The 24,481-nt window shown below is 32.7% G+C and overlaps 3 protein-coding genes across 8 annotated transcripts; all 3 read left to right on the forward strand.

Annotated features, from left to right (window-relative positions):
* The first annotated feature begins 1,458 nt into the window (after positions 1-1,458).
* LOC130744895 (inactive poly [ADP-ribose] polymerase RCD1-like) lies at positions 1,459-4,124 on the forward strand. The gene is made up of 5 exons (XM_057597055.1): positions 1,459-2,225; positions 2,429-2,670; positions 3,031-3,146; positions 3,765-3,860; positions 4,071-4,124. The coding sequence occupies exons 1-5, from the start codon at positions 1,459-1,461 to the stop codon at positions 4,122-4,124; spliced, it is 1,275 nt and encodes a 424-aa protein (XP_057453038.1).
* A 9,454-nt stretch (positions 4,125-13,578) lies between these two features.
* Positions 13,579-16,967, forward strand: LOC130746713 (uncharacterized). Of its 6 annotated transcripts, none has more exons than XM_057599424.1 (5): positions 13,579-13,884; positions 13,946-14,038; positions 14,626-14,784; positions 14,953-15,430; positions 16,410-16,967. In XM_057599424.1, the coding sequence occupies exons 3-5, from the start codon at positions 14,710-14,712 to the stop codon at positions 16,412-16,414; spliced, it is 558 nt and encodes a 185-aa protein (XP_057455407.1). In that variant the 5' UTR covers positions 13,579-13,884; positions 13,946-14,038; positions 14,626-14,709; the 3' UTR covers positions 16,415-16,967. The 6 variants fall into 6 exon arrangements, with proteins under 6 accessions (XP_057455407.1, XP_057455405.1, XP_057455408.1 ...); XM_057599422.1 differs by having other exon boundaries at positions 13,974-14,038; XM_057599425.1 differs by having other exon boundaries at positions 13,974-14,038; positions 14,631-14,784.
* Positions 16,968-17,504: 537 nt separating this feature from the next.
* On the forward strand, positions 17,505-21,121 carry LOC130744896 (inactive poly [ADP-ribose] polymerase RCD1-like). The gene is made up of 6 exons (XM_057597056.1): positions 17,505-18,244; positions 18,322-18,575; positions 18,903-19,018; positions 20,533-20,676; positions 20,756-20,815; positions 21,074-21,121. The coding sequence occupies exons 1-6, from the start codon at positions 17,505-17,507 to the stop codon at positions 21,119-21,121; spliced, it is 1,362 nt and encodes a 453-aa protein (XP_057453039.1).
* Positions 21,122-24,481: the final 3,360 nt, after the last annotated feature.

Genomic DNA, 24,481 nt, shown 5'->3' on the forward strand with positions numbered 1-24,481 from the left:
GGAAAAACAACTGGTATTTTAATAATGTTATTATCCGCTTTGACTTGAAAATACCCAGAAGGTATCAACATTTATGGTATTTGAAATTAAGGAAAATATTTATGGAAAAACTTTGAATGTCAACTTTAAATTTATTTAATGATTTCGAAAAGATGAATCAGATTTGGGGCTAATTAAGGAGCAATATGACCACAGATTTGGAAAATACATGAAAGTAAAACATTAGTTAATTTCAGGAGCAATCCAGGGTGATTTAACGTGTAACTAAATGAAACTGTGTGGAAAAATAAAAAAGAAAAAACAGCTGGTATCTTAATGAAATTAAGGAGAACATTTATGGTGAATGAAATTAAGGAAAATATTTATGCTAAAACTTTGACTGTCAACTTTTGAATTCATTCGTTTCCAACAGGCTGTTATTTCCATATGATTAGTTAATTAATTAATTAATGGATTGATTAATTTATTGATTTATTTAATTATTGATTTATTGATTCATTAAATTCGACCAATGAAAATTAAATAATGTGGACCAATCAGACAATGTCATTTAGAAATTCAATGACAACCACCAATAGAATGCAATAATGTGGAAATTATGTAGCAATGAGACCCACTTTGGTGGACGGGCTTTATATATTATAAGATTTCAAGACCTTGAACTAACGCACATACTGTTTTGCACGGGTTTAGAAGCGTTCTTCTTGTCCTAGTAACTTTCATGGTATTCTTCATCTTCTCCTCATTGAAATTGTTTATGTTTAAGGAATTTAAGTTAAATTTACCATACGCCTTGGATTTTTTTAGTACTTCTTTTGTATAGATTATAAGTTAGACAGTATAATTTTTCAAATCACATGGAGATGATAATTTTATAGTATTTTATATGTGCATGCCTTTTACGTATACATTACCTGCTCTGTGATACATAAATTTCTCTTATTGATTAACTTCTCACTAATTTTTTTGGAAAGCCAAAATGAATAAAAGAATAGGTAACACCTAGGGGGTGATTTCTTCTAGTTTTTTTTTGGTACATTGGAAAGATAAATTGTGCCTTCCAAGGATTGATCCCTAGACCTCCCGACCCAACTCATATGTCCCCTAGCTCTTACCACTTGAGCTATCATTCAGAAACAATTTCTTATAGTTTCTTTCTCACCATCTATTAGGTCAATTTTAACTGTACATGATCCTATATATTAGTTTTATGCTCTCAAAAGTTTTAAACATTCTCTACCAAATATTCTTGATCTCATTATTTTCACTATCACTGCCATAATGTCTTTAAGCATGCTCAAGATCTAGTGTTCTATTTGACTACTGCATCTAATATTTTATATTTGATTGCACTTATAAATACTCATCTATTATGCAGAAATGGAAGCTAGAATTACGTTGATGCAAAAGCAATAAGCTACTCATTGTGTTTCACATCTAAACGGAGCTTCGCAACCAATGATATGTCAAGAACCATCATTTGCATCACCTACTAGCAACATTGTCAACAAAATGAGTTATGAAAGCAAAATGACAATTGTTGAGTTTTACAGTGGGCAATCATTTCTTAGGTTTTATTTGAGCTATAAAAAGAGAGGAAGACCTCAACGTGTGATGTTCTATAATAAGGGTGAATGGATTGCCTATCCTAAAAGTGTTGTTGACTTGGTTACGAATAATCTGGAAACAAATAAGGTAATAGTGGAAATACAGTTAAATGGTCATGATCTTATGCTAGATTTTTTACACATGTGTGAGATGGACTTGAAAAATGGTTTTCAACGACCCATTGCTTTCATTGATGAGACACATGGTTGCTTTTTCCCGGAAGTACTTTCTACTCAGGATGAAGAATATGTTGGCCACAGTGATTTAGGTTTAGATGCTCACAGTGAATCTGTACACGAGAAATTGGATTTGGATTTTGTACAAGAGTTGTTCCTTAATGGAATGAATAGTTTTGGTAGTACCAATTTTGAGATAATTAACACATACCACTACTCTGGTGCATCATTGCAAGCCCGGTTTGAGCTATTTCAGACACAAGCTAAAATCACAAAAGAATTTCATGGAGATGCTAATATTCGATATGCTTGGCTTCCTTTTTCTGAACAAGAATTATCTAAAATGGTGATGTGTGGACTTGGACATTGTGCGCTATCTACAACCAAATGCATATATGGCGTCGGTGTTCTTCTTGCAGATGTTACTTGCCCTTATGCCAGGTTAGTTTTTATATGATCACTACGCAAGAAATTGTATTTTACAGCGCTTATTTTTTCAATTTTACAACGCTTCATAAGCGCTGTATCATGGACCGTACTGTCAAACGTTTTTTTTAAAGCGCTGTAGAACATGAATTAGTTTTGTCGATCTTTAACATCTTTACATACTAATAAAATAATTAATTTTTTTTTCATATTTACAGTGCACGTCATTGTGATATTGATAAAAATGGTGTTCGACACTTAGTCCTTTGTCGTGTCATAATGGGGAACATGGAGCTTCTTCATCCTGACATTAATCAATTTCAACCCAGTAGCCCTGAATATGACAATGGGGTGGATAGCATCCAATGCCCAAGATACTATATAGTATGGAGTATGAACATAAATACTCACATCTATCCAGAATTTATTGTTAGTTTCAAGGCCTCTAGGGATTTTGAAGGTAATATACATTGTTTCTTTAGTTTATTTTCATATTTTATTTTTGTGTTTGTTATTAACATGACTTTTCCTAAGGTAAATAAGTTCTACATTTTGGTATTATCTAATTAGTACTGACTGAGTTTATCAAATAAAAACTAGTTTTTGATTAATATTCATTGTCTCTATTTGGATAAAAAAAATTCTAAAATATTTTGGTAAGAAACCGAATTTCATCCATAAAATTTTATCTCCTTGTGATTGAGCTCTCTTACCTTCAACAGATTGATAATTATATTTCACTAGCTATGGTTCTATGACACTACTAGTGATCACTCATGCTGCTAATATGTATAGTAAAACGTGATGCTTGGTTTTACAGGCCATTTTTATGGAATTGTGGGAAAGAACAATGTTTACGGTGCCAATTCTTCTGTGGCCAATTCAACTAGTCATAGTTTCGGTGACAAGTTACAGTCATCCTCGTCAGTGGAAAATGTAAGTTACTTGATGAAATTTGCATTTTCTATTTTTCCAGGATTTCAAAGGCAATGTTAGTACGATTTTTTTCGCTATTTCTTTCATCTAAGAATGCTTTCACATTTTTACCTAGTATTTTAAATATATTTTCTTCAAATTTTAATTTCTCTTTATGATAAAAGATGATGTGGTTTTTTTTTTCACAAAAATTCAAAAGTTCCTAGCTTGATATACTTTTGCTTTGTGTAAGAAGTTATGGGCGGAACCGGAAAATATATTTGTTGCCAGTTTTTAAGGATATGATTATATAGACATTTGTTTATGTTACTGGACACACCTAATGTTTCTCATCCTTAAAGAATGCATCTATTTAAGTCATCATTACTTTACTAATTATTATTTTTTCCTCTAGTGTTTTATGTGTGAGGTTGGTTGCATGATTAACATATTCAAATGTTGGTGCACAACTTGTAGGGAGACTTTGTGCATGATTAACATATTCAGAGTTCCTTCTAGTGATATGAGTCTTATTAGAGCGCATTATGAGCTATACAAGGTATTTTCAATAGATTTCATTTTTTCATGCCTGTCTTCATTGGTGAAATGTCTCTAATATATCATGTTATTCTGCTTCAGGCCAAGCAAATTTCCCGTGACGATTTTGTGAAGGAGCTGAAATTGATAGTAGGAGATACCGTATTAAGAACTACAATAACAAGTCTTCAATTTCAGGTACAAATGTTTTCTGACAAAGATTAAATTTGAATTTTTAAATTATTGTGCTTGTGCATTGTCTTTTGTTATGGTCATACTACTTCCCATAGAAAATTTAAGTATAATATGCTATAATTTTTATTTATTTTAAAAATAAATGAAAAAATATTATGTGTAGTGTTCTATTATGTGATAATGCCTCTTAAATGTTTAACTTGTTGCTTTCAGATACCATCAAATGGCGAATTGGAAGCCTCAAACCAAAATCAAGGCCAAGATTAACTATCTATGAGAAATTGAAAAATGAGTCAATTACTGTCAACTTTTTATTTGACAATCAACATGAAGTTGTTATATTGTTTTTTCGCTGGAAAACTATTTCTTCATTATACAACTCTGGCAAATGCTTGCAACTAGAATTTTATTTGTTTTGTATCTCATGTATTAGGCACCTTATATTAAGGTTTTATTTTAAAATTCGTTAAAGAGATATTTGCAATTATTTTTTAAAAATGAATGCATTTAATTACTTATCGACAGATGTAGTTACGTTGTCGTTAAGTTTCAAGCTTAAATTTTCAAACAATCCACCGATAATTTTTTTGTTCAAAAAGAACATTTTCTGATGGAGCTGTCTATAAAGTGCTTTACTACCGATGGTTCGGTAATCCTCGCTAAAACCACTTTTTCTTGTAGTGCATGTGAATTTTTTTGATTTTTTTTTGTTTTTGGAAAGACTTGTAGTGTGGAACTTTACTAGAAATAAATGTGTTTCTAATGCGTTAGACGCCATATGTTAGGGTTTTAATTTTAAATCAATAATGATATATACACATCTCATTTTTTAAACACTCTATCATCACCTCATTCTACCTCTCTCCACCTCAAAGAGAGGTGTGAATGAAACATCATTCATTTTAAATTCATTTGTGTGTTATTTGCCATTGCTTTTGTAACACCCCGATTTCGGTGGCGTCACTTTAGTAACCGAAAGTAAACTTAATGCGGAAAAACGTGAATATATTTTTTTTTTAATAATAACTAAGACAAAACTGAATTAAATAAAACCCAAATGCGAAAAGCAATAAAACTATTATCCAATATATATTTACAACCCCCGCTGTAGGTACCCAACCTCGTCACGAGTAACCTCCAGTGACGGAAAGTAGTAGGAAAGAACGCCCGTAGGCAAAAGGTCTAATCCAAAAGAAAGGTCAAGTGTCCGCAACACCATCCCTCAAAACTGAGAATAAGCTGGCCCATCGGCCTGTAGCAAGACCTCCTAAGTCCAACCAACTCTCTGTGATTCCCGTAAAGAAACCACACAAAAAGCTATAGGTGGGAAACTACCCTGTCCCCAAAGAAAACAAATGACGTTTAGAGCTAAGACTCTACTCCTACACTAATCCCATCTCGAGGAGCTCACACCAGCACTAAAACCTACATGCTAGCATGATCGTCGCCCGAACCTGAATTCAGAACGATCTAGTCTAAGTACACCATCCGTCCTCCGCTCGCTATCGCGATGCGCTCCTGTTCCAGCATCCCAACTCTAGTTTCCCCCGAAGGGTGAACCGTCGTGAACCAGTCCGCCAAAGACATCTGACAAAGGGCGTTTGTCCGCCAAAGCACACACAGAAGACGCGAGGGTCAACTCCAAAGAATTACATAAATAATAGCACCAATAAATATAGATAAGAGAATAGCCACTTAGGCTTATAGCTAGGGATAACATCCTAGGGTTGCATTTTCCATAATGAACTTAACAGCAATAATAACAATTAACATGTTCCAAATAGGATTACCAAATAACAATCACACTCGACAACTAAATCAGTATGCATGAATGCAGGATGATTAGTCAAACAACGTCTCCGACTCTCACTCGACACGTCGCCACGTGTTCTAGGTAAATTAAAGTCTCTAAAAGCTTACCCTAAGGTAAAGTCGATTCTGCGAGAAAAGACACTTCTTCACATCAACATAGTAACTCATGATGATCTCCGGATCATCCGACTCATCTCAATCCGATGGTCACAACTGCTCAACAAGCAAAGAGTATCACATACTCGGAAACTACCGGTCTCCCGGACTTATCCCCAGGATAGCCCAACAATTAGGCATGTCAAGTCGATCCAACCCCTTGGGTTGAATATACGGACTCGTACACGCAACTCCCACAATTAGGCATGTCGAGTCGATCCAACCCCTTCGGTTGAACATACGGACTCGCACACGCAACAAATGACAACGCCAAGTCGGTTCACTCAAAAGAGTCGAACATACGGACATTGCGCGTGTCCAATGACTATCGCCGAATCGATCCAATCCATCGGATTGAACATACGGATCCGCGCGAGTCGAAAGGTTATCGCTGAATCGATCCAATCCCTCGGATTGAACATACGGATTCACGCGAGGTAAAATGGCAATCGCTGAATCGATCCAATCCATCGGATTGAACATACGGACTCACGCGTGCCTGAGTGACTACCGCCGAATCGATCCAATCCATCGGATTGAATATACAGATTCGCGCGTGTCGAAAAGTTGTCGCTGAATCGATCCAATCCCTCGGATTGAACATACGGATTCACGCGAGTCGAAAGGTTATCGCTGAATCGATCCAATCCCTCGGATTGAACATACGGATTCACGCGTGCCTGAGTGACTACCGCCGAATCGATCCAATCCATCGGATTGAATATACGGATTCGCGCGTGTCAACAATTATTGCCGAATCGGCCCAACCCGTCGGGTTTGGACATACGGATTCGCGCCGCAAAGTCGAAGATACACCCAACAACAACCGCTGCTCCAACAGCGCCACAACATCTACATACTCGAAGCCCCTCCACTTTCTCAATGCTGGGATCCGACGACACTTCTCGTTTTCCAAAATTATGATTTGCATCCAAAGCTTCCTTCCGAGATTATTACCATTACTTAAAGATTTAGAGGTTGTTTAATGTCTTATGAGTTTTCTTTACAAAATAATTATCCTTTTAGTCTTATCGCGAATCCTATAAGTTCTCGGGATCTCCTAATCCCCAAATGACTCCAGAGAATGTCTCGATCCATACAACACCACAACAAGGCCCGAATCTCATTCGTCCTTTCAAGCTTTCTCAAAACTCTCAAAATAAAATCGGCATGACCTGCCCGCTTTTCTCACCGTTCAGAAACTCAGATTATAGTGCAAAAGCAGAATTAACTCATCATAATCAATCAACATGTCATATGTCAATATCTTAAGCAATAACCACATAGCACCTAGCATATAAGGCATGCACCACACATCCTAAATTACCCAATTAGCACTTAGCATGTCATTCACTCATCAAAAACATTCAGTAGATGCATCATCTACATTGTCAGCCGAAGCCTCAGAAAACATTTTCCAATCACACACAATTTCCAGTGCATAAACAGTAAACAATGTCGAAACATCGACCCTAAGCATTAACTAGAGATTCAGTGAGAAGCCCTCACCTGTAGATTCTCCAGGACGATCTCCTAACACTTGTTCACAATCAAAGCCTTGCTCCTCTGGGAATTCCTCAAAATCACCTTTAGAGCAAAACCACAGAAATACTATTAGAATCTATCGAAAACTAAGCTATCGATACTTACTAAGGTTACTCGAAGTAATCTATACTCTAAGGTACGATAATCTAGCGCGAAAGACAAGTTTTCGGAAAAGGAAATTTTCCTCCTCCCCCTTAATAGGGCTCGGCCACTTTAGGTAATTATGGGGCTCGATTTTTCTTCGATCAAACTTGGTTCCTATGCTTTCATAAGCCGTAACTAAGGGTATTCTGAACTCGGAAAAATTATCGGATCAAAAACTGTCGCAGGGGTATTTTGGTCATGATTTTTAACTTAGAAATTTCAAAACTGAAATCCCAAAAATAAAATTTTGCAGGGACGTCACCAACGACGTTTATGACAACTAATCCTACTAGCACTAAGCTAAGGCGATAGTTTTTAGCCTAAAGGTTGAAGCTTTACCTCAAAAACTCCAAAAATGGGTATTTAAGGCTAAAATTGATTCCGGCGGAATTCCGGCGACATAACGGAAAATCTAATCCGGCAGAAGTGATCTTGGGCACATATAGAAGAGGTTTAGAATCAGAAATGAAAGATTCAGGATAGTTTTGCAAAAACCCATAAACTATCCGCTCAGAAAACTCTACAGAAAAGCTATGGAAAAAGCGATCAGAGGTAAGGATTAGCGACTATACCTCGAAACCTTGAAGCAGCAACTGATTAATCAACGATCAAGCAAGAGATGAAGAAAAACTCTTCTTCCTTCCTCTTCAATGGAGCTCGCGGGTTTGGGAGAGAAATGGAGGAGTTCTTGTAAATTTTCTCACCTTTCTTGCTATATGTAGAAGATGGAAATTCGCGGCGAAATGAAAGTTTCGCGAATCTGATTTTTCCGGCGTCATTCTTCATGAATTCTAAGATATGTTTTGGCGAAAGAATTCCAAAACTAAAATGAGGTCTCCTTATATTTTTGGCAACAAATGCATAGTCGGTGCAAAGTCGGTGTAAAACTATTTTACCCGATAAGTTGCTTTTTGCATCGAATGTCGGAATGGAAAACTTCCTTCTGAAGAAAGATTGAAATCATCAAGAGAAATGGGTGTACGCGTGTAGAATATCCATTTGAAGCTCTGAATAGATAAAGTCTTCATTGTCGAGAAATTATAGGGTTTTGAAATACCAGGGTTTCGGTTTCGGCAAACTTCCGATGATTGGAATCGGACGTGCGTAGATCCTAGAGTTTCGCCTCGAAACGGTTGTGATATATGGAAAAAGAGGAGTTCTAACATTTCTATGAAGATTTTTGGAATTAACTTCCGTCGTGCCTAAAAGTGAAAATTAGCTATATACTAGGGTTTCTGACCTAGGTTAAGCGTATAACGATCGTGCTATAACTTAAATCGACTTCGATAAAATCCTTTGACTTTTCCTGAACTTTCTCCTTCATAAATATATTTCCTTTAATAAACTTTTGTTCAGGTTTCCCTTCTCAATACGTCAAACCTAATCGTGAATGGAAATCTCTTCCACTTATTCTAAGCTTAAAAACTTGGGTCTTACAGCTTTTTTTTCCCTAGTCCAAATGGGTGCACTTCGTACAGAACTTGCACGATGTTTGTTGGAATAGCTGAACAAAATATAGTCTTCTTTGCATACAGTATAGAGTTCAAGTATTTATGATTAAGAAAAAAAAAAGTGATAGGTAGATACTTTATTTTGGCTCAGATTATTTATCCTATTTTTTTGTGAATAGAGACTTAATAGTGTAAATTATGTATTACAATGATATGAAGTAATTATATATTACAATGATAGAGACATCGAAGGAGAAGACGCCCCTTCCCCAATACATATTAAAAATATTTAATTTCAATTTCAATTTTTAATATTTTATGTAAATCTTACGTGGAATTTGAAAATGTAACAAATATTATAAAAAGAAAGTAAAATTTCAATAAAATAACATAAATAATATTGTTTTCCGAATAAAATAACATAAAAAATCACAAATGTTGCTTTTCGAATAAAATAATGTCGTGTATTTTTCTAAAATTAAATAAGATTAATTATTTTGATAACATTTTGGAGGTTAAAAATAAAAAATCCTTTAAACAATTATTTTTTAAAGAAATTATTTCCTATAATTTAAATTAATGACTATAATTAATTCCTAAAATTTATGAATAACCTTAATTAAAACTTTCAATAAAAAAATTTGAATTATAAAATTGGAAATCTATTGTGAAATCAAATATTTTTAAATATAAATTGAATTAAAAAATAATTTCCAGACTTTCGAAACAATAATTCTTATTTTAGACCTAAACCGTTACAAAACATTTTACCATTTTGAATTGAACTTAATGACCCCAATAAATACCTAAAGTCAATGTATTTAAAAATAATTTAATGCCTACATTCATCCTAAAGTAATGCCTTAAAATAAATTAATGACCCCAATAAATTAATGCCTAAAAATAAATTAATACGTAAATTCAATGAATATAATAAAACATTTTTCAAATTCAAACTTAAAATATAAAATTCAAAATATATTGGAGGGAAAGCTCTTCTTAATTTTACATTTAAATTTTAAATTTTTGTTCATTAAAGTAATTATTTAAAATATAATTAGTATTTTTTTTTAAATGATTATGATGAGAAAATGAACATTTTCAAATCCAATAAATATTTATTTTATTTAATTTTTAGAATCTATAATTTTTAAATTAATTTTATTTATTTATTTTATAATTTGAATAATTCATAAGTTATAAATAGATTTTTTTTAGTTATAGGTTAAAAATAGAAATGTTTAAATATGTTATAATTATGTGAAAATTTATTCACATTATTTTTTTTCAAATCAAAAAATTCAAATTTTAATTAGTAATTATAATGATCAAACTTATCCAATTCTTTGAATCTATTAGTTGATTTATTGGATAAAAATATTTACGAATTCTTAAATGTGAATTTCACCAATATTTTTTTTTGAAAAATTTCATATTATTATATAAAATAAAATTAATCAGGACAATGGAATTGCAATTATCTGAATTTTAAATAATGACGCTAATTTAAATGATTGCTGACTAGGTTCAGAGAGAGGCAAAAACAGAGTGATTACTTTTCGGGTTGTAGTTTCATCTTTGAACTGCAACTCTAAAACACAAGAGTGTGAGTGTAAAAAGAACTTGGGCATGATTAAAAAGATTTTCACCATGTTGCCGTGGACTCCTTGCTTTGGTACAGGACGCGTTTGTCTTTCTTTCCAACATAGGATTGTGTTTTTTTTTTTTAAAGAATGGTTTGATTCTTACTTAAAATAATAAATTTCTTTCAAGTATATCAATTGCCTGCCGTAGACTTATTTTCTTTTTCTTTCCTCCCCTGCAATTAATCAAAAAAATGATTGCTGACTGATTTGGTGTAAATATAAAAATGTTCTATTTTTACATCTATTTCATGGTAAAAATTTTTTAGACATAATTAATTTCTTTTCTCTTTCCCCTATCATAAAAAGAATTCATAACTATTCATAATCTTTCCAAATTTCAATCCTTCTAATAGTCAAAGCTGCCACACAAAGCTTTATGGGTGACAATTTAAATTGCATTTTTCAATCATCCTTTTTTCGTGTATCCTTTTTCACTCTGCCATGCCGCTTAGTCTTCCCCAACCAGCTTCTCTCTCACAATTGTTGGTCTCTCATCTCTGTCATGTTTTTTATTTTATTATGGTGTTTACTTTCTTCTCCTTTATCTTTTACCTTGATATATGGGTGATTTAAATTTTTTCATGTTTTCAATTGAATCTTTGAGTTCTTCTCCTATGGTGATTTGTGTCCATTTTTTTCATTTATTCATTTTCATTGAAGCTTGCTTATTTTTTTGGTGAATGAAAACAAAAACTACATTTTATGCTATTTTGCTTATTTTTGGGTGATTGAAAGGTTGCATATTTTTCCAGCTGTTAGAATCAACAAAATCATTGCATGTGAAGCATGGTGGATTCATTTCCTCCATAATGTGCACGTGAGATCGTCACTGTTTTTCGGCATTTTTAAATTGATATTTCTTATTTTTCTAGTGATTTTTTTCAAATGACAAATGAGGGACCCAGTCAACATAAATCCATATAGTTTTACCGCTGCTTCTCATTTAGAGGTTGGTATTGTTATGAGTATCCTTTTATTCAATGTGAGTTGTTTTAACGTGTTCCTACATTTTTATTTCATTATGAAACTTGTTGCTATTTAGTACAAGATATGTTTAGATAATTAGATCCATGGAGGTCTAATATGAGCAACTAAACTTACAAAGTTTTGTGCCTATTTTTACAGTTTGGGATGGCTCAAAAACTTATGGTAACAGAACCCCAAACTAAAATAATTTTGCAGACCAATTTACAAATCTTTTATAATTGCTATGCTTTTAACACTTTACCTTTGGTTCACTTTTTTATTCATGTTTCACTAACTAAGCGTTCTTAAATTGACATTTCTTATTTTTCTATTGTTTTTTTTGTTTTGTTCAGATGCTAAATGAAAGCCACAGTCAAAATAAATCCATAGAATCCTACCACTACCGCTTATTCAGAGGTTGGTACTAATATTTTTTTTATAGATAATTTTTAGTTGCTAGTAATCTTCAGGGTTCACTTTCAAAAAAAAAATGTTTAGGGTTCGAACCTTGGACTCTTCACCCCCCACTCAACTTTTATGTTTCAAGCTCTTACCACTTGAGCTATTATTCGGGGACAGGTTGGTACTAATATGATTATTATTTTATTCAATATGACGTGTTGTTCCACTTTTTTGCACTATTAATATTTTTAATTAATTCAAAATTTTAGAAATAAATTAAGTTTTTTTGAAAAGCAGAAATAAATTATGTATTTTAAATATATTTTTGGAAACGAAAAATTAATTTTTCTTGGGATACTTTTATAAACATATCAAATATTTAAGTTATAACCAAATCCATTTCTAAATTAAATTTAGTAATAAAATGTTATGTGAAGAAATGATACAAATATTAGAGAATTGAAACATTTAAAATTTAAATTCAAATTTAATACTGGGATTTCCTCCAATAATTCTAAAATCATGAAATATTTTAAAATCAATATAAAAACTTTAAAAAGGAAGGTTATAAATTACGTAATTAAATTAGTTTTACTTTGAATCTTTGAAAAGGAAGGCTAAAATTTTACAGAAATTTCTCTTATTAATTAACTTCTCACTATCTATTATGTCAATTTTGTACATGATCCTAGATATTAGTCTAGTGTTCTCAAAAGTTTGAAACATCTAAGGACTACCAAATATTCTTGATCTCATTATCTTCCCTATCACTGCCATAATGTCCTTAAGCATGCTCATGATCTTGTGTTCTATTTGACTATTGCATCTAAGATTTTGTATTTGATTGCATTCATAAATACTCATCTATTATGCAGAAATGGAAGCTAGAATTACGTTGAAGCAAAAACAAGCTACTCATTGTGTTTCACGTTTAAATGGAGCTTCGCAACTAATGATGTGTCAAGATCCATTATTTGCATCACCTATTAGCAACATTGTCAACAAAATGAGATTGAATGATGATGAAAGCAAAATGACAATTATTCGGTCTTACAGTGGGCAATCATTTCTTAGGTATTATTTGTGTTATAAGAAGAGAGGAAGACCTGAACGTGTGATGTTCTATAATCACTACTAAAAAAACGTGAATTACCGACGGATTTTAGCGACGGAAAAAAATCCGTCGCCATTAGCGACGGATAGCGATGGATAGACGTTTTGAAAATAAATATTCAATTTTAAAATTTAGCGACGGTTTTAGCGACGGATTGTTTCCCTCGCTGGTTTTCCGTCGCAAATTCCCTCGCTAATTTCATTTTATTATTTTATATTGTAAATTAGCGACGTCGCTGTTTACCTCCCGTCGCTATTTCCCTCGGTAAAGTTTGTAAGAATTTAGCGACGGAATAATAACATAATTTCCGTCGCTAAATATATTGTTTTTAAAATTAAATTGTTTTCTCCAGGATTCGAACCTGGGTCTTGCTTGTCAAAGGGAATTACTTAGCCATTTGAACTACTTGATATTTTGTTTGTTATGCTTTGAAATAAATATATTTGACTTAATAAAGACTAATAGGTTAAAAGACACTTTACCAATCTCATTCTCCCTAGCACAGACAACTGAAGCAATCGATGGAACCTCTCGACTGAAACCACCGTTCCTCATGCTCGCTAGCTCCACCGTTGTCGTTCCCTTTCACCATAACCACCGTTCCTCACGCTCGCTAGATCCTCCGCCGGAGTCAGTGGTCGAATCCACAGTATGCGGTGGTGAATGGGTTTCCCTTCGCGTGTCCGCCGCTCGTCGCTCGCAAACCGTCATCCTCCATCGCCAGTTAACAAGCTTAAGGGAAAAGTCTGAACCGTCATCCTCCATCGCCAGAGCTTAAGGAGCAACAAAAGGTATGATCGATTTTTTAGGGTTATGCATATTGAAGAAGCTCTTTTTGTTTTGGTCCAACAGCATCTCGATTTCTATCCTGTATTATCAGTTCAAGCTCATCCATACCAGCTTCCAGCTTATTAAGCAGCTCACGCAAGGGATACTTGTGTTTAGGTTGTTCAATCCTTCTACAATTTGAACAATTTTGGTTGTGTGCATTATGTTTTCTTGTTGAATGTTTCACTGGAATGAATTTAAATTGCTTTCTTATTTGATAATTTCTTAATCTGGAATCTGCCAAACCAACCGAATGTTGATTTTTGATGCCTAGATAAGTACAAGTGATGAGGCCATTAAACTTATTCTAAAGATTTGTTTATTTTAAGTATACTCTCTAGATGCACTTGATGTCTGTCTCTAAGAATACATATGTTAGGGGTATATATTTGATAAAATGTTTCTATATAAAACAACAGACAAGTATTCAGTATTAGCAATGCATATGATTCTTAACTATTCAGCATTCACAAGTTATTAGTTAGGAGTGCTATACTATTACAGTGATAGGGTTTCTAAGGGTTTTTATTTGGGTGAACCAGGTTTTTGCCACTCTCGTATACTTGAATCTTGCATTGGAAAATGCTTTACATTTGGTTTCTGAGAGTGTGCTTTGCTTTGTTTGCTTGATGTTTTATTATGCTCGTTCTGTTTTAGCCTATTACAAGTGGAGCAATTGAATTGGGTTGATGAATTCTATGCAGGATAGATCTAAATTTCCAAAATTGCTGGCTCAAACTTTTAGTGGGATAACACTTGTGTACATTCTTTTTGGGTTATGTGGTTACATGGCTTTTGGTGAAGAAACCAAAGACATTGTGACCCTTAATCTCCCTAGAAATTGGTCATCTCTTACTGTACAGGTAGCAAAGAACTACATACTTTTAGCTTTTATGTTCTACTCATATTTTTACTTAACATGGTTATTAGTGTTCTTGCAGTTAAATAATCATTACACTGCCCTTTTTTCTGTTTTATTTTTTCTTAACTAGTAGATTTTATAATGGAAAACACCTGATACCTTCTTCCAGAAATATGCTTTCACATTCAGCTCTGGGACTCAAAATTTGTATGGGAGTGGTGGCCTAAGTTATGGAACAAGTTCTGCCAATTCCACTGCATACATTGGATTAGGGGATGGGACAGTTAGAGGAAACACAATTAGCAACACTGGAGTTGGTGTATCACTCAGTAATGGCAACCTCGGCTTTAGAGGTGAAAACAACAATAGTGGTTTGGGGATTGGAGGGTATCGAAGAAGCAGTGATGTTGATATACCCCTAACATCATCTTACTCTGCGCCAAATGGTGGTTTTGATGGACCTTTTTCTGAATTTTACAGTAGCAGTTCAGTTAATGATGACCCCATTTATCGGTCTTCGAATTTTGAGCCAGATGGATTTGATCCCTTTGGTTATGGACTTGGCGTCGTAGCTTCAGATGTTTCTGCCAAATGTTCTCCAGGTTATGTTGGAAGTTATACAGTCAACAAGAGGCAGCCAAATAAGGGTAAGAACAAACTCTGTCATATTTCATCCCAATTTTTTTGTTAGTTTCATCTGTTCCCCATTGAACTTTTGATTGACTTTGCTGTGTATAAGTAGGAGCAGTATAAGTGCAACTATATACTTGAAATAAAAGGATGGGATTACTTGACATGATTCTCTCTAACAATCATATGCATGACTAATGAGTAGATATTAAATCCCTACTTAATTGATTATATCTTAGATCCCTAGTTAATTGATCTTTGATGAATACATTTACACTGTAGCATTCTTTTAATACAGTTTAAAGAGTTTAAATGCTTACTTAAGTGTTTGAGAGAGCTTATGTAAGTAGCTTATGACGTACTTATAAGTTGTTTTGACCTTACTTTAATATGTTGCTTACATTAGCTTATGAATAAGCGCTTATAAGTTGTTTTGACCTACGTATAACTTAGTTTGAGCTTATTTCTATAAGCTTCTCAATAGACTGGTTTTTTCAAGAATGTCCATGACATACTTCTTCCATGAAATCACAGTACTATCCTTGGATTATGTCACCTATGTTCCCAAGTAGTAATGAAGTTTGCCAAGATATTTGGTTTAGACTGATGACAAGGATTTTTCAATTTTTGTTAGTGTATAGTTAAATGTTGTTTTAGGTATAATTTACTAGTATTATATCTGTCGTATGTTCCTTTGTAAATCTTCTTATTATACAGAAATAATGAACATAGAAGTAAATTTGAGACTGATGCAATTTACTTGAAATATGTTGATTGATTATTCAATAATTTGTTGAGTACAAACTTAACTCTAAATAGATTTTTCCCTACTGATTTTTCCTTATGTCAATAATTTGTTGAGTACAAACTTACCATTGATTTTTCCCTACTGATTTTTCTAATTGTCCCTACTGATTTTTCTACTGATTTTTCTAATTGTCCTACTGCTGTAGTTTTCAGTTTTCATGATGTCTAATATCTAAATCTTATGTGAAGATTGATTTTGAAACACAAATTGCTGCAAGAGACTCACAGGAGAATGAAGATGGTGCCCACAAAAAATCAAATGATGAAATCTACTTGGAGGTTGTTGGGGGTGCGAACAAGAAGGGGCGGATTTATGGATTAGGTGCAGAGGCTGTAAAGTTCAAAGGTTCTAAGGCCACGTCATCTCTTGGCTCTCACCCTCAGAGTATGAGACAATGAGAAATCTTGTTTCTACTTTAACAGAGGAGAACAAGAAGCTAAAGGGAAAAATGGAGACATATGATGAAAAATTTGCAAACTTGGACAGATTCTTGGAGAGCTTTCCTCAAAGCATGGCTTCACGCTCTGTTGAACAATCACCTACAAATCAGCATAACATAGATGATGAAGAATTAGAGGATGATTTGGATGGCATTTGATTTAGATGAATATATGTATTTGATACTATGTTTTTAATTATACTTGACATTTTACCATGACTATGTATGGATTCACTACTATGGTTATGTAGGTTGATGAACATGATCTTAAATATGAAACTTCAAATCAAAAGTATATTTTGAATTACTTCTATTTGGGGAAAATATTCAAATTGAATTGTTATTGCACAGGGAAAAAAAAACTGCTAAAAAAAAAAATTGTCATGTACACAGTGGGAAATTAGCGACGGATTTTGTCCCTCTCTAACATTTATAAATTAGAGAGGGAACTTTACAGGAAGTTAGCGACGGCCAATTCCGTCGCAAACAGCGACAGAAAGCTATGTTCCGTCTTAAATAGCGACGGAACAATCCGTCGCAAATAGCAACGTCATATGTATTCCGTCGTAAATAGCGACGGAACAATCCGTCGCTAATAGCGACGGAAATATGCGTTAATCATGTAAACGCATTAGCGACGGAAAAGTAATACGTTTGCGACGATATATTGCCGTCGCTATTAGCGACGGATATCATATTCCGTCGTTAATTGTTTAGCTACGCCCTTTTGCACGGCGGATGCAGATCCGTCGCTAAATGATTAGCGACGGATTTTTGCTTATTTAGCGACGGATTTTGCCCGTCGCTAAATAGCTTTTTTTTAGTAGTGAATAAGGGTGAATGGATGGACTATCCTAAAGACGTTGTTGAATTGGTTACGAATAATTTGGAAATAAATAAGACAATAGTGGAAATACAGTTAAATGGTCGTGATCTAATGTTAGATTTTTTACACATGTTTGAGATGAACTTGAAAAATGGTTTTCAACAACCCATTGCTTTCATTGATGAGGCACATGGTTGCTTTTTCCCTGAAGTACTTTCTACTCAGGATGAAGAATCTTATATATTCAAACATGAGGGTATGAAATTACATATTGATATCAAAGTGAATGTGATCGATGAATCCAAGTTGAGAGAGTGCAGGGGAGAGTCTCGTGCTTTAGTTGAGGAAGCTCAAGTAAAAGTTGTAAATAGGAAGGATAAAATGAATTACGCATATGTTGGTGAGTTAGGTTTAGATGCTCACAGTGAATCTGTACACGGGAAATTGGATTTGGATTTTGTACAAGAGTTGTTCCTTAATGGAATGATTAGTTTTGGTAGTACTAATTTTGAGATAATTGACACATATCGCTACTCGGGTGCATCATTGCAAGCCCGATTTGAGCTATTTCGGACTCAAGCTAAAATTACAAAAGAATTCCATGAAGATGCTAATGTTCGATATGCTTGGCTTCCTTTTTCTGAAGGAGAGTTATCTAAAATGGTGAAGCTTGGACTTGGACATTGTGCGCTATCTACAACCAAATGCACATATGGCGCCGGTGTTCTTCTTGCAGATGTTACTTGCCCATATGCCAGGTTAGTTTTTATATGATCTTTGAAAAATAACATCTTTTACATACTAATAAAAGAATTAAAAAATTTCATATTTACAGTGCACGTTATTGTGACATTGACAAAAATGGTGTTCGACACTTAGTCCTTTATCGTGTCATAATGGGGAACATGGAGCCTATTCGTCCTGACATTGCCCCTGACACTACCCAGTTTCAACCCAGTAGCCCTGAATATGATAATGGGGTGGATAGTATCCAATGCCCAAGATACTATATAGTGTGGAGTATGAACATAAACACTCACATCTATCCAGAATTTATTGTCAGTTTCAAGGTCTCTAGAGATTTTGAAGGTAATATACATTGTTCCTTTAGTTTATTTTTATATTTTATTTTTGTATATTTGTTATTGACATAATTTTTCCTTTGGTATGATGTAATTAGTATTGAATGAGTTTATCAATTGAAAACTAGTTTTTTATTGCCTCTATTTGGATAAAAAAAAAATCTAAAAGATTTTGGTATAAGGAATAAGAATTTCGTCCATAAAATTTTATCTCCTCGTGATTGAGCTCTCATACATTGAACAGATGGGTAATTTCACTATGGTTCAATGAAACAACCAGTCATTCATGCTGCTAATATGTATGGTAATACATGATGTTTTGTTTAATTTACAGGCCATTTTTGTGGAATTGTGGGAAAGAATGATGTTTACGGTGCCAATTCTTATGGGGCCAATTCAACTAGTCATAGTTTCGGTGACAAGTTACAATCATCCTCTTCAGTGGAAAGTGTAAGTTACTTGATGAAATTTTCATTTTATATTTTTTCATGATTTCAAATGCAATGTTAATACGAAATTTTAGGCTACTTCTCTCATCTAAGAATGCTTTCACATTTTTACCTAGTATTTAAATATTTTTTCTTCAAATTTTAATTTCTCTTTATGATAAAGATGATGTGGTTGTTTTTCACAAAAAATTCAAAAGTTCCTAGCTCGATATACTTTTACTTTGTGCAAGAAGTTATGGGCGGAACCGGAAAATATGTCGCCAGTTTTTAAGGATATGATTATATAAACATTTTTTTATGTTACTGGACACACCTAATGCTTCTCAACCTTAATAGTGTGTTTGGTTTAGTGGAAAGGAAATGGAAAGATTGTTGATGGAAAGAAAACTACCCTAAAACTTTTCTTTGCTTCTCAACCTTAACAGTGTGTTTGGTTTAGTGGAAAGGAAATGGAAAGATTGTTGATGGAAAGAAAACTACCCTAAAACTTTTCTTTCCATAATTCCATTGATTGGTTGCACTTTTAAAGGTGAGGGAAAGAACACTTTTTGTGAATTTAATTGGAAAGATCAATTTGCCCCTGTTTCAAAATTAAACAAGTTCTATGTACCAATTTTTTTTGTCAAGGTTTTTTTTTTGAAACATTTGTCAAGGTTGCATATATCATATTAAAGTGACTTGTTAACGTGTAAAAACTACTAATATTAATATCAACTTAGATGCTATTGTTTCTTTTTGGTACGATGAGATTATTTTCTTCTTAATTATGTCTGAGATTTGATTTGATATTGGCTATCCAATCTACTATCTTTTACATATTAATGTATGATATTAATAATATATCGCATATAATGTATAGTGTTGATCTATATTTTTTCTTCAATGTATTTATATATCGTATATAAATGCTAGAAGCATTTACGATAGTTTTTTTTTTCTTACAGCTCTCAAATTATGTGCATAGTTTGAATTTTCATAAAATAATACGGATTACAATGGTCAGTAATATTTTTCTTATTTAATATTTTGTTATTTTTGCCTTCTATTGGAAGATAAAAATATGAAAGAATATCATTTATTTAATAAAATTTCTTTAAAATATATTTATTTTATTTTATTAAGGGTATTTAAGTCATTTCACAATTATATCTTCTTTCTTTCCTCTCCCTATCAACCAAATCAATCATGAGAAAAGAAAAAATTTCACTTTCTTTCCTTTCGTTTCTCTCAAATCAAACAACTTAAATAATCCTCTCACTTTCCTTTCCCCTTCTTTCATTTCTCTTTCTTTCCTTCCACTTTTCTTTCCACTCCCTTTCTTCTCTAACCAAACACACCCTAAGGAATGTATCTATTTATGTGTGAGGTTGGTTGCGTGATTAACATATTCAAATGTTGGTGCACAATTCTTGCAGTGACTTTGTGCTATTTAGATTTTTCTACTGGTTTTAAATCCTATAATGTTTAGATTTAATGTATACATTATGAACTCTTTTCTATTGTGCGATACATCAGGGAATAACTGCCATTAGGATTGCTAGCAGCCTAAAAATTCCAAAATCTCCTTGGCTGCCTTTTCCTATGCTTATTGGTGCTTTAAGTGACAAAGTTTCTTCTAGTGATATGAGTCTTATTAGAGCGTATCATGAATTATACAAGGTATTTTCAATAGATCTTATTCTTTCAAGTCTGTCTTCATTGGTGAAATGTCTCTAATATATCATGTCATTTTTTTCAGGCCAAACAAATTTCCCGTGATGATTTTGTGAAGGAGTTGAGATTAATAATAGGAGATACCGTATTAAGAGCTACAATAATAAGTCTTCAATTTCGGGTACAATATTTTTCTGACAAAAATTTGATTTGACTTTTTAAATTATTGTGCTTGTGCATTGTCTTATGTAATGGTCATACTAGCTACTTCCCATAGGAAATTATTTGTTAAGTATGATATGTTATAATTTTCATATATTTTAAAAACGAATGGAAAAATACTACGTGTAGTCTTCTGGGTTATCTGATAATGCCTCTTAAATGTTTATATTGTTGCTTTCAGATACCATCAAATCGCGAATTGGAAGCCTCAAACCAAAATGAAGGCTGAGACTAACAATCTATGAGAAATTGAAGAACTTTGCATGAGCCAATTACTGTCAACTTTTTGTTTGACAATCAACATGAACTTGTTATATTGTTTTCTCTTATAAATTTAGTCTTCTTTCTATATACAATATAGAGTTCAAGTGTTATGATTGAGAAAAAAAAGTGATTGGCATATACTTTTTTTTGGGCTCAGATTAATAGGAATTGAAGTGTGGCAAAATTAAATGATTTAAAAGTTCAATTGACCGCTCTTACTCTGGTTTCTTAAAGAAATACAAATATATTTGGTATGGAAAATTGAATGTTTGATCTTTTGGTTTCTTTTTTCAATTTTCGTTAAGTACATTTAAGGAAAAAATGAAATAATCTTGTGATGACTACCTAACCACCCACCTTCAACCTTGTTGGAAAAATAGATTATCCACCAACACATCTCGCACATATGTTCCAAGCTTCGCAACAAATACGCAATTTAAATCAAACACTACTTCATCCAGACTAGCCCTCTCACCAAATTCGCGCTCTCGCCGGAACCTAGCCCCCGCGATCAATCTCTAGCCACTCATAAAACCCGAGCCGCAATAACTCCCTCCCTTTGTCTTTTCTACTGTTACAGCAGTAAATTCAAGGCAGGTTCTAAAGAGGCATTTATATAATGTTTTAGTTAATATAAGAAAAAATGTATAATTTCATTTGTAAATTTGGTAATGGCACCAATGCCATCATAGCCTTCACCCATTACTAAATCCATTTAACAAAATTTATAATAGGTGTTCAAATATCTTTAGTGAAACTCATCATACTTCCTTGATATTTCATAAAAGTAGCAAGTGAGTGCTAACACGAGTTGATTCAACCCAAATAAACATAGAAAAACACACATCCTAACACATCATTAGAGAAATCAAATTTTGTTTTTTTAAGTGTAAATTATAGTTAAGTTCAATAGAAATCTAAATACACACGCACATTTATCCAATAAATAAGATAAGAATGTATTTTTCTCTTAAAATGGATTGTAATGTTGTTTCACATCAACACGACAAATTCTAATACATACTAGAATTTCCTACCTGTGCGTTGCACGGCAAATTTTACTATTATATTTGAACATGAGAATAAAAAATTTGAGATGCTAAGAATAAAAGTACAATCATCATAAGAGTATAGATAATTCAAAAACATAAATTGAGTCACTCAACTATAGTAATTTAAACTCATACAACCATTTAAAAAATATAAAGGTTCCAAAATAAAGGATTTAACTGGCCAAAATCTTCATATTTGCACATAATATTATTTTCATGTTCATTTCTTCCCGTGCAGCTTGTAACCCTATAATTTATACATAAATAAATATCATCAAATTAACATTTTTTAATCAATGGACTATATTTTTTCATTATCAAATTATCATATTTTTATATATATTAATTTCTAAAATTAGCTTGAAAAGTGAAGGAAACTGAATTATATTAAATCAAATCTTTGAATTAGATATAAAATGAAATTATTTACATGTAAAAATGTTAGTCTCAGTAGTTTACAAAGAAAAAAAGGGTAAGTAGAATTTTATTTTATGTAGTTTTTCATGCTCATTCCGCCTCGTGGGGCTTTAAACCTTGTAATTTATACATGAACAAATATTTTGAATATTAATGATTCCTAATTTCATCGTCAAACTATCGTACATTATAAATATTTGTACATATTTAATTCTACAATTATTTTAACAATTAAGAAAAATTAGTAATGCATACTCTCTGTTCCAAAATGGTTGTTGTTTTAACTTTTAACTTTTTACATATTTGCCAAAATGATTGTTATTTATTTCAAGACTATTCATCACATCTATATAGCCTCATTTATTATGGTATCTCCAACCTACCACCTCCTATCCACACCAATCACAATTCTCACAAATCACATAACCAATAATCAACATTCTATTCCTTTGACCAAACTCAACTTTAAATAGAGATTTTTAGTCAAATTTTTTATCAGTTACTGAGCTCTTAACCTACGTGTATTTTCTCAAACAATAACCATTTTGGAATAAAATAAGTAATTAATAAATTAATTTTTATATTAGTTTTTACATAAAATTATTAACATGTAAACTATAACTCCTCGTGGGCATTTCTTTTACCTTGTAACTTGAATAGAAATGAAAAAAAAAACAGATGGTTTTAGAAAAAAATGAAAATAGATAATAGCTTTTACCTTCATTTATGAATTTATATTTCATTTAACCAAAAGTTAATCATAATTTAATTTAATGGATAGCAGCCCAACATTGGTATGGTCTCTAACCGATCAACAAATTCTAAAAAAGTTAAGAAAAGAGACAAAAAGAATCCAAGTGAAGGAGAAAGGACAGTTAATTGCCTCAAGGAATTAAAAGTCAATTTTTTATTTTCTAAACATTTAACTGATAACAAAGTAGAAAAATGTCCTAAACCCATAATTCAAGCTCCTATACAGAACAATTTAAATTTCATATTTTCAACACCAGATCCAAACACACTACAAAGCTCCAGTGTCACTCAGCAAAAGCATTTCAGCTGGACTGACTCCCATAAACTGGGATCCTTCAATGGTCTAGTTCTAAATTGTACCTGTACAAAAAAAATATTGACTAAGATTCCAATGATAGAACTTGATTAAAGTCTCTTCATCTAAGATGAAATCCTTCATAGACTATATTAAAAATTTATAGCCAACTACTCCATCAATAAGAGTATGTAGAGATTGAAAATTTGTCAGGTTACCAAACCCTGCAGGGACCTCACCTTCAAACTTATGCAGCACTTCAGAGGCTCACAACAAAGTTCTAGCTCACAACAAAGTTCTTGAGATTATAGCCTAAAATATAAATAATTGAAATTAAAAAAAAACTATTGAAGAAGCACTCATATATTATTTAAAATAAAATCAAAAGTGTAAGCAGAGTTATGGAAAAGTACAAAGAAAGGGTTAAATTAAGATCAATAAAAACTGTACAGAGATATCTACATCTATATCAATGGGTCATGCCCGAAACAAAAACTATCAAGTAATGGCATTGCAGGTGAACAAATTAATTGAACCATTCAAGTTGAGTTGAGAGTTGAGACAAAGAAAAGCATAAAACTAAAAATAATAAAATGAACATAACCATTGATAATAAAAAGAAACCATTCCAGCAAGTATATCAAATAAACATGTTTGATATTTGATATACGAAATGTGCTAAAAGCTTTATAGAAGCAACCGAAAATATGAAATGTTTAAGATATTCAGATCTAAAATAACTATAGATCCAAGATTCCAATCCAAGCTTAGTGCAATCACATACCTGCGACATTCAAAATCAGAGGTA

Source organism: Lotus japonicus, chromosome 3 (assembly GCF_012489685.1).
Source record: "Lotus japonicus ecotype B-129 chromosome 3, LjGifu_v1.2".
In the NCBI taxonomy this organism is placed as follows: Eukaryota; Viridiplantae; Streptophyta; class Magnoliopsida; order Fabales; family Fabaceae; genus Lotus; species Lotus japonicus.

Bases quoted from the DNA above. Each gene is read 5' to 3' on its own strand.
- LOC130744895 (XM_057597055.1), top strand. From the start codon at position 1,459: ATGATATGTCAAGAACCATCATTTGCATCACCTACTAGCAACATTGTC. The intron at 2,671-3,030 runs GTAATATACATT...TTGGTTTTACAG, and splicing joins GGCCTCTAGGGATTTTGAAG to GCCATTTTTATGGAATTGTG. The intron at 3,147-3,764 runs GTAAGTTACTTG...ATTCTGCTTCAG, and splicing joins CATCCTCGTCAGTGGAAAAT to GCCAAGCAAATTTCCCGTGA.
- LOC130746713 (XM_057599424.1), top strand. From the start codon at position 14,710: ATGGCTTTTGGTGAAGAAACCAAAGACATTGTGACCCTTAATCTCCCT. The intron at 14,785-14,952 runs GTAGCAAAGAAC...ACCTTCTTCCAG, and splicing joins GGTCATCTCTTACTGTACAG to AAATATGCTTTCACATTCAG.
- LOC130744896 (XM_057597056.1), top strand. From the start codon at position 17,505: ATGGACTATCCTAAAGACGTTGTTGAATTGGTTACGAATAATTTGGAA. The intron at 18,245-18,321 runs GTTAGTTTTTAT...TCATATTTACAG, and splicing joins GTTACTTGCCCATATGCCAG to TGCACGTTATTGTGACATTG. The intron at 19,019-20,532 runs GTAAGTTACTTG...GCGATACATCAG, and splicing joins CATCCTCTTCAGTGGAAAGT to GGAATAACTGCCATTAGGAT.